General features: G+C 40.1%; 1 protein-coding gene across 1 annotated transcript in view; it reads left to right on the top strand.

Annotated features, from left to right (window-relative positions):
• CTR9 (CTR9 homolog, Paf1/RNA polymerase II complex component) overlaps nt 1–12,209 on the top strand; it is a 28,613-nt gene extending 16,404 nt beyond the window's left edge. Inside the window, exons 13-25 of the mRNA XM_004751984.3 lie at nt 497–585; nt 1,075–1,260; nt 1,371–1,458; nt 1,638–1,786; nt 3,339–3,455; nt 3,647–3,792; nt 4,913–4,984; nt 5,451–5,586; nt 5,741–5,887; nt 6,296–6,453; nt 7,562–7,658; nt 8,298–8,410; nt 11,128–12,209. Of these exons, the coding sequence (XP_004752041.1) occupies nt 497–585; nt 1,075–1,260; nt 1,371–1,458; nt 1,638–1,786; nt 3,339–3,455; nt 3,647–3,792; nt 4,913–4,984; nt 5,451–5,586; nt 5,741–5,887; nt 6,296–6,453; nt 7,562–7,658; nt 8,298–8,410; nt 11,128–11,554 (1,925 nt within the window). The 3' untranslated portion in view covers nt 11,555–12,209. The remainder of the gene's footprint in view (nt 1–496; nt 586–1,074; nt 1,261–1,370; nt 1,459–1,637; nt 1,787–3,338; nt 3,456–3,646; nt 3,793–4,912; nt 4,985–5,450; nt 5,587–5,740; nt 5,888–6,295; nt 6,454–7,561; nt 7,659–8,297; nt 8,411–11,127) is intronic.
• Nucleotides 12,210–13,272: the final 1,063 nt, after the last annotated feature.

The following is a 13,272-nucleotide window of genomic DNA, read 5'->3' as shown; positions in this document are numbered from 1 at the left end:
AAAAAGTGTTCCAAGCTTTTTAAAATAACTTTGGTGTAGATCAGGACTTGGAGTAGGGTGCTAGCATTAGGAATAGAGTGGCAGAGATAAATCTGAGATTTCAAACAGTGAGACTTGATGGTCACAGAGTTGCTCCTTAACCTGTTAGATTATTAATTAATTTTATTGGTGCTCAGTATTTTTTCATCTGTAGGATTTCTGTTCATTGTATGAATGTATTAACAAAATATAATTATTTCAAAAGTGTGACTTTAAAATAATGATCTTTTATAGCTAATATATTTTTTTAAGATTTTATTTATTTGACACAGAGAGAGAGAGATCACAAGTAGGCAGAGAGGCAGGCAGAGAGAGAGGGGAAAGCAGGCTCCCTGCTGAGCAGAGAGCCCAATATGGGGCTCGATCTCAGGCCCCTGAGATCATGACCTGAGCTGAAGGCAGAGGCTTTAAAATAGCTAATATTTTAAATGTAAAAATTTTTAAATGTATATTTCAGGCTATCTGCGCCTAGGAGCCATGGCGAGAGATAAAGGAAATTTTTATGAGGCTTCAGATTGGTTTAAGGAAGCTCTTCAAATTAATCAGGTTGGTAGTATTAACTCCTAGGTTTGAAAAACAATTTTCTCACCTTTTTTCCCCTAATAAATCAGTTTTTCATTTTAATGTCTATCATATTTCTAATATCTTGACATCTCCCTGTTTTATTTTTACTTGCTAAAGCTGCTAGAGAGTAGAAGTCATCTAAACTTTTTGATTGTAGCCCACAGAAATAGCCTTTACATCATAGCCTAGTATACACGTGTGCATACAAACAACTAAAATGTAAGTTTTACAAATCTTTTTATGCTGTTGCCACGTGCTGTACACTGATGACCTTTCTATATTCCACTCTGTTGCATTTCTCATGCTGATAATTACACACTAGATTGATTTAACAATTCATTAGTCTATCTCCACTCTCAATTTTGTAAATGTAACTTTTAAACCTCTTCAATAATCAGCTGTCATGGAAAGGTGATTGGTGTCTCTGAATTCAAATTACAGATTTTGATTCTTTATACATGTGTATTTTAGGACCATCCAGATGCTTGGTCTTTGATTGGTAATCTTCATTTAGCAAAACAAGAATGGGGTCCAGGACAGAAGAAATTTGAGAGGATATTAAAACAACCATCTACACAGAGTGATACTTATTCTATGTTGGCTCTTGGCAACGTCTGGCTCCAGACTTTGCATCAGCCCACCCGAGATCGAGAAAAGGTAATTTCCTTTTGTCTCTTCATTTTTTTTTCTGTTTTGTCCCTTTAAGACAAAACTGACTCTTGATTCCTGTTTGAATTTTGTTGTATAATGTTTATTTCATTTTGTAGGAAAAGCGTCATCAAGATCGTGCTCTAGCCATCTATAAACAAGTACTCAGAAATGATGCAAAGAATCTGTATGCTGCTAATGGCATAGGTGATTATAAGACATGGGGATCTGTAGTGATCTGTGAAATAAGTGCTTTCAAAGGAATGTTTATAGATCATAATTTCTCCCTGAATGTAATAAATGTAGTTGTTTTAAAACAGGACCTTCAGTTGTTTTCCTGGCTCCAATTAGAAAATTCTTAAATGTAAGCCTTTTTATAATTTTAGGAGCTGTTTTGGCCCACAAAGGATATTTTCGTGAAGCTCGTGATGTATTTGCCCAAGTAAGAGAAGCAACAGCAGATATCAGTGATGTGTGGTTGAACCTAGCACACATCTATGTGGAACAGAAGCAGTATATCAGTGCTGTTCAGATGGTAATAGTTTATCATTCAAGATATTTCTATATTGTGTTCATTGTTGAACAAATGTTTTCTTAACATTTCTGACCCTGTTGTGGAGTTCTGTGCTATCTCATGTGATACTATGTCTATTTGGAGACTTAAATAATGTTAAGGCCAGTTTTTCAAAGGAATGTTTGAATTTGACACCAGTCTTTGGTGTCCAGACAGACATATGAACCCTAGTTCCATCCCTAATCACATGCCTTGGGCAAAGGACATCCTCTCTGAGCCAGTTTCCCCATTTATAAAATGAGGCTCATGTACCTTAAATTCACAGAACTGTATGAGGATCCAGTATAAAAAGTACTAGATACCATACTTGGCACTAACATGCCTAGTATATCAGTAAGTACCCAGAAGATAGGAGGGTTTAATATTTGCTTGTTTTACACTCTTTTTTTTCATGGGAGAAATTGAGTTTCAGAAAGGTTAAAAGACATTTTGGAAAGAAAGAAAAAAACTCCATGGGAATTCGTTTTCATCACTATGAAATTCTCTTAGGCTTTTCATATTTGTGGAGTGCTTGAGCTTGAAGTAAAAGAGTCATATTTAGCATTTAGCAGTGTGTGGTTGGCTCGGTAGGTAGAGCATATGATTCTGGATCCCAGGGTCATGGGTTTAAAATCTTTAAATATATATATATTTAGCATCTATAGCATATTAAAAAGTAAAAGAATTTTTAGGCTCTATGGGAAATAGTATGGTTAGAAAAAACAAGATTCTTACCAGAGGTAGAAGGCAAGTACAGTCAAGCTCCTAGAAGTGGTTAACCTTTTTTCTAAGAAGGTTGGTTATTATCAAATTCAGAAAATTTGAAGGCACTAGTCACAAAGATTTATAGACTCCAGACTGCTTATGGTAGTCTCAGAGGCGATATTTTTGAAGGTGGGCCTTCCTGATCTGCAGAATGATATGTTGCCTTTTAAAAATGCAAATTAATTACTAGGGATATTCAAGGGGAAGCTCTCTAACCACCTTCTATGAAAAAGATCTAACCTATGACAGGATAAGTTTCATGGTCAGAAAGTGAAGTGTTCATGGCAAAGTTGACACCAGTATTGCTATATACTGGTTTTATCAAGAAGTTAACAATTAGAACTGTGAGTCTTCACATGCTCATTGCCAGTAGGTTCCATCAATCCTAAGGAAAAGTGGTAGTGTAACCCAAAGGAGCCAGGTGTGTAACTTTTAATAAGTTGTCAGCTGATTCTAGATAGTATTGCTAGAGATATGAAAAGGGCCATCCGGTTTATTTGTCCTTTCAGTGTTGTTCTGAGTTTCAAATGGAAAAACTATTTTGAGTATCTAGTTGTGGGTTTCTTTTGTTTTTTTTTATCAGGTTTTCATGTTGTGAAAATCTGTCCTGGTGGATGTCAAAAATTATTCTCAAATTTTCTTTAAAATTAACTAATCAAAAGGTGAAACACCTTTTCACATAGCTTTAAAATCACCTGAAATCTTGTTACATGATGACAACATTATTTAACCCTTATTGTATTTTAACTAACTTTTTCTTTTATTACAGTATGAAAACTGCCTCAGAAAGTTCTATAAGCACCAGAACACTGAAGTTGTGCTGTATTTGGCCCGGGCCCTCTTCAAGTGTGGCAAGTTACAGGAGTGCAAACAGACTTTGCTAAAGGTAAAAAGGAAAACTTATTATTCTCATTTAGTTCTGTGCTGCATTGTGGGGTATTTTTTTTATTCTCTTTTATGCATATATATATATATATATATATATATATATATATATATACCTAACACTCTATTTGGCTAAAATCCTTTTCACATCATTCAGTCATATGAAGTATTTGCTTTGTTTCTTATTTATAGGCTAGACATGTGGCCCCCAGTGATACAGTACTTATGTTTAATGTGGCCTTGGTCCTGCAAAGGTTAGCTACCTCTGTTCTGAAAGATGAAAAGAGTAATCTGAAGGAAGTACTTAATGCTGTGAAAGAACTGGAGCTTGCACATAGGTAAAGAATTTTGTAGAAACAACTTTTGAAATGCTTTGTTTCTTTAAATCCATTTGTTTTGGGACACCTAGGTGGCTTAGTCTGTTAAGCGTCTGCCTTCGGCTCAAGACCGAGTCCCACATCTGGCTCCTTGTTCAGCAGGGAGCCTGCCTCTCCCTCTGCCTGCCGCTCCCCCTGCTTGTGCTTTCTCTCTGGCCAATAAATAAATAAGATCATAAATCAGTCAGTCTGTCCATCCGTCTCAAAAGGTGCCAAGAAACACTTTGTCAAGAGAATCATTTTCTATTTAGAAGCATTCTAGTGATTTTCAAGCCAAAGCAGACAGTTGCCACCTGGTGGCGCCAAACTGTAGTCAGGTTCCTGCCAGATTTGGCTCATGTAGCCTCCCCTAGAACTGGCGGACAAGCTTTGCAAGCTTGCCCAAGATTTTTTTACTCTAACAAAATGACCCTGCAGTTTACACACATGAAATTTTTAGGCTTCATTTATGTGGTTTTTCTACTTATACTGGTGTGTCTTTCATGGGATATGAATTTTCATTGGGCTAAGAATATTAAGTCCTATCCTCTTAAATATTGATTAGGTTTATTGAACTTAGCTCAAAATTTATGTACCTTCGTAGGATTTATTTGGTAATTCAGTTAGTAGTAAAATCAAAGCCTGAAATCTTTTCAGGTTTTGTCCAACCTTATTTAAATTCATATATAGGCATTTCTTGCCTTGCCTGATACATTGGTTGTGTTTTCATGGCCTGCATCTTTTAATCTCCATGCTGACATATTTAGTAAAAATGGTGTTTAGTAAATATTTGTTGCTTGAGCTGATTTTTGGTTATTTGTGGGTTTACCAATAATATTAAATATGACTACTTCATGAACTTGTATTTTATTAAACATATTGAGTGCTATATTGATGAGAGTTTTTTTTAAGTGAGTTTCATATATAATTTCTTGAGATGATAGCCTTTCATGTATCAAACAGGTTGGTATAAGTCAGTAAACTTGTTTGTAAACATGTAAACCTATTCTCAGGCTATTTTTGTAGAATAGATTAAAAATGGAAAAAGCCTTTCCTTAGAAATTTTTTTAAGTGAATTATTGTATTTTCTCATTCCATTTAGGTATTTCAGTTACTTGAGTAAAGTGGGAGACAAAATGAGATTCGATTTGGCCCTTGCTGCTACAGAAGCCAGGTAATGTTACTATTTCTGAAAGGTAACTTTGGATGGTGGCGGCAGTGATATCAGTGTGCTCTGGGTGGCCTTCCAGGGGTCAGTCCTCCTGCTCCTCTGTGGGGCTCCCCAGCCTGGGTCAAGGCTTTTTCCTAAGGGTCCTTTCAGGGAATATGACAGTTAATTTCATACAAGTATTTAAGTTGTGTGGAGAAAATCTTGACTCTTTGAGTCACGTGTGAAGATAATGTTGAAAATCTTTACATTTGTGCTTGGAGAGGACGCTTATACTTTGGAAAGTTACTGTAGTTGACAGTCTTGACTTTGAGAAACTAAGTTAATTTTGCTGATTAAAATACCCCTTAGATATCAGCTAAGAGTCCTGCTTCAGACTTTTTAGTTCATCTAAGGAAAAGAGATGTTCCGAGTTTCTGAGCAAAAAGTGTGTTAACTGCATTCATGTCTCTCTAAATCTGAAATTTTGTAGGCAGTGCTCTGACTTACTGAGCCAGGCCCAGTACCATGTGGCCCGGGCACGTAAACAAGATGAAGAGGAAAGGGAGTTACGAGCCAAACAGGAGCAAGAAAAGGAACTGTTAAGGCAGAAACTTCTTAAAGAACAGGTATTTATTGTGTTTGCTGTTATACTAGAACTTAAGAATTGTGTGCATACATAAATCTTGTATGTTAAAAAAGTAGTCCTTCTGATGGTCATCAGGATGTTTTTTTCAACATAATATTTTGATGCAGTGTTTTCCTACTCTTTTTCCCTCATAGGAAGAGAAACGTCTCAGAGAAAAGGAAGAGCAAAAGAAACTTTTGGAACAGCGGGCCCAGTATGTAGAGAAGACCAAAAATATTCTTATGTTTACTGGAGAGACCGAAGCAACAAAAGAAAAGAAAAGAGGTGGCGGTGGTGGAAGGGTAAGATGGCACTCCTGCCTAGGACGGATGGCCGCAGGTCTGGCACTTGAGTCCCAGAAGTGAATATCGTTGTCTGTATTTACTCAGTGTTCAGTTCTTAAGTTTGACTTCCTTCTTTGCTAAGAGATAGCTTCCAACACAGTGCTTTCAGTGGTAGCCAGTACTTAAAAATGCATTCCAGTGTTAGTCTAGCACACTGTACCTTGTAGTGGCCTAAGTAGTTGATGATTTTTGACATCTGAGCAATTCATCCTAACTAGAAGTCTTTAACACTGGGCCTCATCAAGCACCCCTTCCTTGCAACTTGATAAATTAAAAAAAGGTCCTTTGTTTGTCAAATGACTGATAGGATCTGGCCTCATTCCACCAGCCAGGAGAGAACTGATTATAGTCTTGTTTGGATTTCAGCGTTCTAAAAAGGGAGGAGAGTTTGATGAATTTGTCAATGATGAGACCGATGACGACCTGCCTATATCCAAAAAGAAGAAGAGAAGAAAGGGCAGTGGTAGTGAACAAGAAGGCGAAGAAGAGGAGGGTGGTGAGAGAAAGAAGAAAAAGAGGAGAAGGTATTAACCAGGGTGTTGCGAATAGCCTCAGAAAGGTGACAGACAACCTCTCACCTGAATCTTCCTTGTGTTAGAATTTGTGAAACCTGGTGATCACTTGATCCACCCAGACCTTAAAGCCTTTTGTTCCCCACTTCCTATTTTGATCATAATAATCCTAAGATAGACCCCATCACCAAAGCCCCTGAGTACTTGGAGTTGCCACACATCTCCACAGCTTTCCTGTGAGAGCTGCAAGTTAGTCATCACTGCCTCTCTTATGTCTTCAAAATGGTAATATTTATGGGAAAATGTATGCTATGTAGAATGAGAACTGGGTGTATGCACCCTACCTGTCCACTTGCAATCTTAGGAAAGTCACTAAGCTCAGTTTCCTTTGTGTAAAATGGTAACGATGCCCACCTCAAGTTTTGCTAGATATATAAAGTGTGAATTAATGTAAAAGAAGGGCCTCTGAATCTTCCTGGTGCCATTTGCTGTTGAGATAAGTGGTACCCTTCCCAACCCTCACCTAGAGGTGCCCCTGAGCTGTCCTGTTCCTCTCTCACGGTGCTCCCCTGTCCAGGAACCTCCAGTTGGCTATACATGCTATGTATTCTAAAAATACATTCTTTCCCTGAAGTTAGCAAGACCTGTTCCTCTCAGCCCTTCATTACCTGTACTCGGGGAAGAACCTAATGAATTCATCCAGACACAGACCTGTGGAATGGAAGCTATGATAGGGCCTCAGTAGGCCCAGAATGAGTAACTGGGAAGGAAGGAAGAGGAGAGGAAAGATGTAAGATCTGGAGCCTGGGTCTTCCAGCCCATCTTCTGTCGCTCCACCAAGTACAAGAGTCAAGGTTATCTTAGATTAATAGGAGGACTCGACAGAGACGTGATTATTTGGTAGACATCACATAAATCTGTGGTTTTTGCAGACTCCTGAGCTGTGTACAGCAATTGTAAATGATGGCCTCTGCCCTTGAGGAAGGACAGTGAGGTTGAGGGAGCATGTGTAGAAAGTAGTACTCAGAATGAGTGTGTGGCGATGACAAAGTAGTCTTAGAATATCTAGGTGTGAGTAAATCTTAACAGACTTTCTCTCGATGTCCGTCCGCTACATAAGACCTCCAAAGGGAGAAGAAGGATCCGACGATGATGAAACCGAAAATGGCCCCAAACCGAAAAAGCGCCGTCCCCCAAGAGCAGAGAAGAAGAAGGCTGTAAGTTTCTAACACTGTGGCTTTCATCCCCGTTGTTGGCAGGAAGGGTCACACTGCACCAGAATACATTCTTTCCTTGCAGTGTCTTCAAGCAGAAATGCTTCTTTTTGAAGTGTAATGGCTGCTGTTTGGGTTTTTTTTTTAATTTTTTAATTTTTTTTATAAACATAAAATGTATTATTAGCCCCAGGGGTACAGGTCTGTGACACGCCAGGTTTACACACTTCACAGCACTCACCATAGCATATACCCTCCCCAGTGTCCATAACCCCACCACCCTCTCCCAACCCCCCCAACCCCCAGCAACCCTCAGTTTGTTTTGTGAGATTAAGAGTCTCTTATGGTTTGTCTCCCTCCCGATCCCATCTTGTTTCATTTATTCTTCTCCTACCCTCCTAACCCTCAACGTTGCATCTCCACTTCCTCATATCAGGATATCATATGATGGGTGTCTTTCTCCGATTGACTTATTTCACTAAGCTTAATACCCTCTAGTTCCATCCAGGTCGTCGCAGATGGCAAGATTTCATTGCTGTTTGGTTTTATCATTACACTGCAAACTTAGTTTAACAAGACATCCTAATGTAATGTAACCTAAGAGTCTTAAATAATCTGTTATGTTTGGTCTTCTTTCTTCAGCCCAAGCCAGAACGTCTGCCTCCTTCAATGAAGGGCAAAATAAAGTCAAAAGCCATAATATCGTCAAGTGATGATTCTTCAGACGAAGATAAACTTAAAATTGCTGATGAAGGGTAGGAATTGTTCCCTTAGTGTATTCCCCTAATGAAAGATAAGAGTGGGCTGTGCCAAAATGTTTTCTCTCCAGCTTCTTAGAATTTTCTGCCAAAGCTGGCAGAAACCTCAGCACACATCTTACTCTAACCCTGTCATTTTTGTCCTGTCACATGTTTGTCCCTCAGAGAAGAAAACCCATTTTGAGATCTTATTTCTCCATGGATATTAGCTGAAATTTCCTGGATTACCTCCTATTTTTTTTAATAGTGAATTTTTATTTTATTTTACAATATTTTACTCTTACTATTTTTTGCTGTTTTATTTTATTTTTTTTTTTTTAATTTGAATTTTAGGCAGTTAACATCCAGTGGAATATTGGTTTCTGGTGTAGAATTCAGTGGTTCATCGCTTAGGTACAACACCCAGTTCTCATCAGAAATGCCCTCCTTAATGCCCATCACCCATCTAGCTCATCTCCCACCCACATCCCTCCATCAACCCTGTTTGTTCTGTTATTAAGAGTCTCTCATGGCTTGTTTCCCTCTCCTTTTTTCTTTTCCCCCTTCCCATATGTTCATCTCTTTTCTTCCTTAAATTACACATATGACTGAGATCATATGGTATTTGTCTTTCTCTGACCGACTCATTTCACGTAGCTTAACATGTTCTAGCTCTGGATGGCATCCTTCTAAATGAAATGTATTGCTTTGCTACACTACCAGGCCAGCTAAAACTGTTAGAGTAGTCTGCTTCTGGCCACTGGAGATGGGACTTTCCTGACTGTTTCCTTCGTTGTCAGGCAGTGGTGACTCAGCCCTGCCAGCTCCAGGAGGGGCTTTTCCTAGACCGCTTGTCCACTACTCTTCTTTAACTCATGGTGCACCTGGAGAAGCAGTCTTTGAGTTTACTTGTCCTAAACTTGTCCCTCAATTCCCCAACTTGAATTCGTAGACGGGGACTCTGAATGCTGTACGACACTATATTTCTTCTGATGGCCATCATTTCATTCATTCATTCCACAGTCACTTGCACATTCACTAAAAATTCCATGAGATAGTGTGCTGAGTGCACACTGTATCTGAGGGATACAGAGGAAAGAGTCATAGACTCTGCCGTCAAATTTATGCTTTAGAAGCAGTGGAGAATAACAGATAAGCCAAAAAACCACATTTTCGTGGGATAAGTGTTATCACTTACGGTTTCATTTATTGCTCTCCAGGGACAATACCTACTCTGGAGTTTGAGGGGAGGGTTGTAGGAGACAGGCTTTGTGAGAGGAAGGCTGTTTGAGCTGAGTCTTGGTTAGCATGTTGAGGGAGCTGAGGATGCTGGCCGGGTGCTGCCCTCCTGGGTAGCGAGCTCTAGGGAACCATCTGTAAAGACTTGCAGTTCTGTTTTCTCTGAAAACGCTGGCTGACCTACACTGTGGTTGCCTTACCCTTTGCCCACAGTGTTACCCCAGCCAGTGGTGAGAGGCATGCACGAGCAGAGCAATGAGGTGTGTGTTTTTAGAATGAGCATTGTTAAAATGTGTAGGCAGAAGGGTCCATGTGAGAGGCTGAGCTACTGCTAAACTATATTGGAGGTCAAGACCAAGTTGATTTGAGCCCCTTGTATCAGTTAAATTTGGTCCTGATCATCACAGAGTGTTTGCTTATTTGGCCAGGTAGAATGATAGCAGTTGGATTGTGAGAGGCCCACTGGCTTTTAGCATATATACAGAATGAATATACAGCGTCCTCCTCTCAGTCACTCTTCATGTCCACTCAGGGTGACCCGAGTTACGTATTGTACGTCTAGGTTTCTTCTTTCAGATTTAAGCACAGAGAACCTTTCTTCAATCACGTGGAGATGGTTTCATTTCCAAACAGAGGAATATATTTCATCGTATTCTCCCTTCTTAAGACTGAACCCTGTGGGATTTAATATTCTTTTCCTGGAATATTTGTCATGGAAACCAAAACTAAGAAGTAGGCCACAAGAGAAGTATGTCCTCCTGTGCAAAGCTCTAGGCTGTGAGCACCTGTTACAGCAGTTAAGGGAATGCTCTGTGCTCCAAAGCCTCCAGGAAGCCAAGATTTCCTGGGTGCCACCACAATTCCAAGCATAGGTACAAGTCCCTTTCCTTTTAACCCATCAGCTGATAAGTAGGGTGGAACTCCAAGCAGAAGTAAGCAAGCTACAGAAGCCTTTTTAGCTCCAGCTTCTTCTCTGAATTAAGTCTTGTGCTGGTGGAAGGCCCTAGTGCATCCGTGGATCATGGATAGGAATGGTGCCTTTGCTCTTCAGGTGTCTGACAGGATGGCGTGAGTCCCACTCATCCAGCCTTGGGAGAGGGTTAATTGCTTGGAGTTGACAGCCAAGCAAGATCCTGGGTTTCACTTCAGCTGCTCTGAATTTGTTTATAAAAATTAATTATCCCTTTTCATAATTTTATGCATGAAATTGAGAAGTGCTTCATTCTGATGAAGGGTGCCTGGTATAAGCCATTGAGAATCCTCGCTTACTGTTTAAATGCTGTGTTATAATCAAAGTGCCATATTCTTTTTTCCTTTTAATCCTTTTTTTAAACTGTGAAATAGATCAAATTTACAAAACAGGACACAAAAAATGAACATCTGCGTAGACACCGTGCAGGTCATAAATAGAACATTTACTGCCCTGACATTTTCAAAGCATTCTCTGCTCTTTGAGTCTCCCATGGGGCAGTCTAACCAGTCCTTGTCTTTACCAGACATCACCGCACCAGCAACAGCAACAGCGACTCAGACGAGGGAGAGCCTCGGAAGAAGCACGCCTCTTCGGAGAGCGATTCCGATGGGAACCGGAGCAAGTCTGGCAGCGAGGCCGGCAGTCCCCGGAGGCCCCGCAGACAGCAGTCGGATGAGGATTCAGACAGTGACCAGCCAGCCAGAAAGAGAAGGCCCTCAGGTTCGGAGCAGTCCGACAACGAGTCTGTGCAGTCCGGGAGAAGCCGCTCCGGAGGCTCAGACGTGGACTCCCGCCCTGCTTCTCCGAGCGCCGAGTCCGAGCGTGATTCTGAGAGAGGCTCTGATAATGAGGGCTCTGGCCAGGGCTCTGGAAACGAATCTGAACCGGAGGGATCCAACAATGAGGCCTCAGATCGGGGCTCAGAACATGGGTCAGATGATAGTGACTAGGTTTTATTTCACAAATAAGCTTCATCTCGGGAGGAAACTTTTTTAATATATGAAAGCTGTGATAAAAACGTTTCAGATGTTTAGTCAAACAATTGTGAAATTTTTCCTAAGGCAGTTTTTTTTTCTACCCATTTGTATATTACTAAGGCCCAAGAGATAACTTCCTGTGCTGGAGTCCAATATTTGAGTCTCTTGAGCAAATGAAGAACGTGACTATTCTTCATTATGGTACACTTCCACCTGTCATATGTGAAAACTGCAGTAAAAATAAACCCAGATGCTAAACCATTCCTACAGAGGTTTGACTGAAACTGCCAGACGTCTCATCATCTTGTATGTTAAGCAGCATACTGTTTTGGTTTTTATTGCAATCTTTTACCGAGTGGTGCAAGAAACTTGGTATTAATGTCTTTGTTCCATTTTAAGTTGAGATTGCGAATATTTTTATTTTCTGGGCAAGGAGATATCTACTGTATAATTGCACCAAAGTCCAAGTGAAAGGAAGGTTTTCTTTAGTAGTGTAATGCTGCAGCCATGTAGATAAAATCACAAATATATGATTTGTTAGGTCGAATAAGATGTGGAAAAATGCTTTTCTGTTAGTAGAATGCACAGACCTACATAAGCCACACAATAAAATTCTTTCGCCAACTTTTATGGGTAACATCGTGTCATTTGTATTTGCTCAGTACATTTGTATATGAAAATTTGGCATAAACTATGCAAATATTTGGAAGAACTAAGCTGAAGATTTACTGGAAACTTCTATCATTTTTTTTAAGATTTTTTTTTTTTTTAAGATTTTTATTTATTTGAGAGAGCACAAGAGGGGTGAGGGGCAGAGGGAGAAGCAAACTCCCTGCTGAGGGATCTGGATGCAGGGCTAGATCCCAGGACTCTGGGATCATGGCCTGAGCTAAAGGCAGACACTTAACTGACTGAACCACTCAGTTGTCCCTAAAGATTTTTCTTTTTTTTTCTTAAGGTTTTATTTATTTGAGAGAGAAAGCACAAGCAGGGGGAGCGGCAGATAGAGGGAAAAGCAGGCTCCCTGCCAAACAAGGAGCCAGTGGGACTTGATCCCAGGACCCCGGGATCACAACCTGAGCCAAAAGCCAACACCTAACAGACTGAGCCACCCAGGTGTTCCCTAAAGATTTTATTTTTAAGTAACCTCTAAACCCAACAGGGGCTCAGACTTAAAACCCGGAGATCAAGAGTCTCATGCTCCACTGAACAAGCCAGCCAGGCACCCTAAAACTTCTATAATTCTTTATAGATTTGTGGTGTTTTTTTTTTAAGATACATACTAGTACTAATTTCATACTACTAGTTTATTTTCAATAAGTCAGTGACTAATAATTTATGAATAACATTTTTATATTGCACCACAGTTTGTAAAAAGCTGTAATTAGGGGCACCTGGGTGACTCAGTTAAGTTTCTGACTCTCAATTTCAGCTCAGGTCATGATCTCGGGGTCATGAGATCAAGTACCATGTCAGGCTCCACACTGGGCATGGAGCCTGCTTAAGATTCTCTCTCTTTCCTCCTCCCCTCTCACTTTCTCCCTCTCCCTCAAAATAAGTAAAACTTTTTGGGGCGCCTGGGTGGCTCAATCAGTTAAGTACCTTTGGCTCAGGTTATGATCTCAGGATCCTGGAATCGAGTCCCACGTTGGGCCCCCTGCTCTGTGGGGAGTCCGCTTCTCCCTCTCCCT

The sequence above is a fragment of the Mustela putorius genome, unplaced genomic scaffold, assembly GCF_011764305.1.
Source record: "Mustela putorius furo isolate JIRA1106 unplaced genomic scaffold, ASM1176430v1.1 tig00003859_pilon_pilon_pilon, whole genome shotgun sequence".
Classification (NCBI taxonomy): Eukaryota; Metazoa; Chordata; class Mammalia; order Carnivora; family Mustelidae; genus Mustela; species Mustela putorius.
Note: the sequence above shows the minus strand (reverse complement) of the source record. Positions and strands in the feature narration are given on the sequence as shown.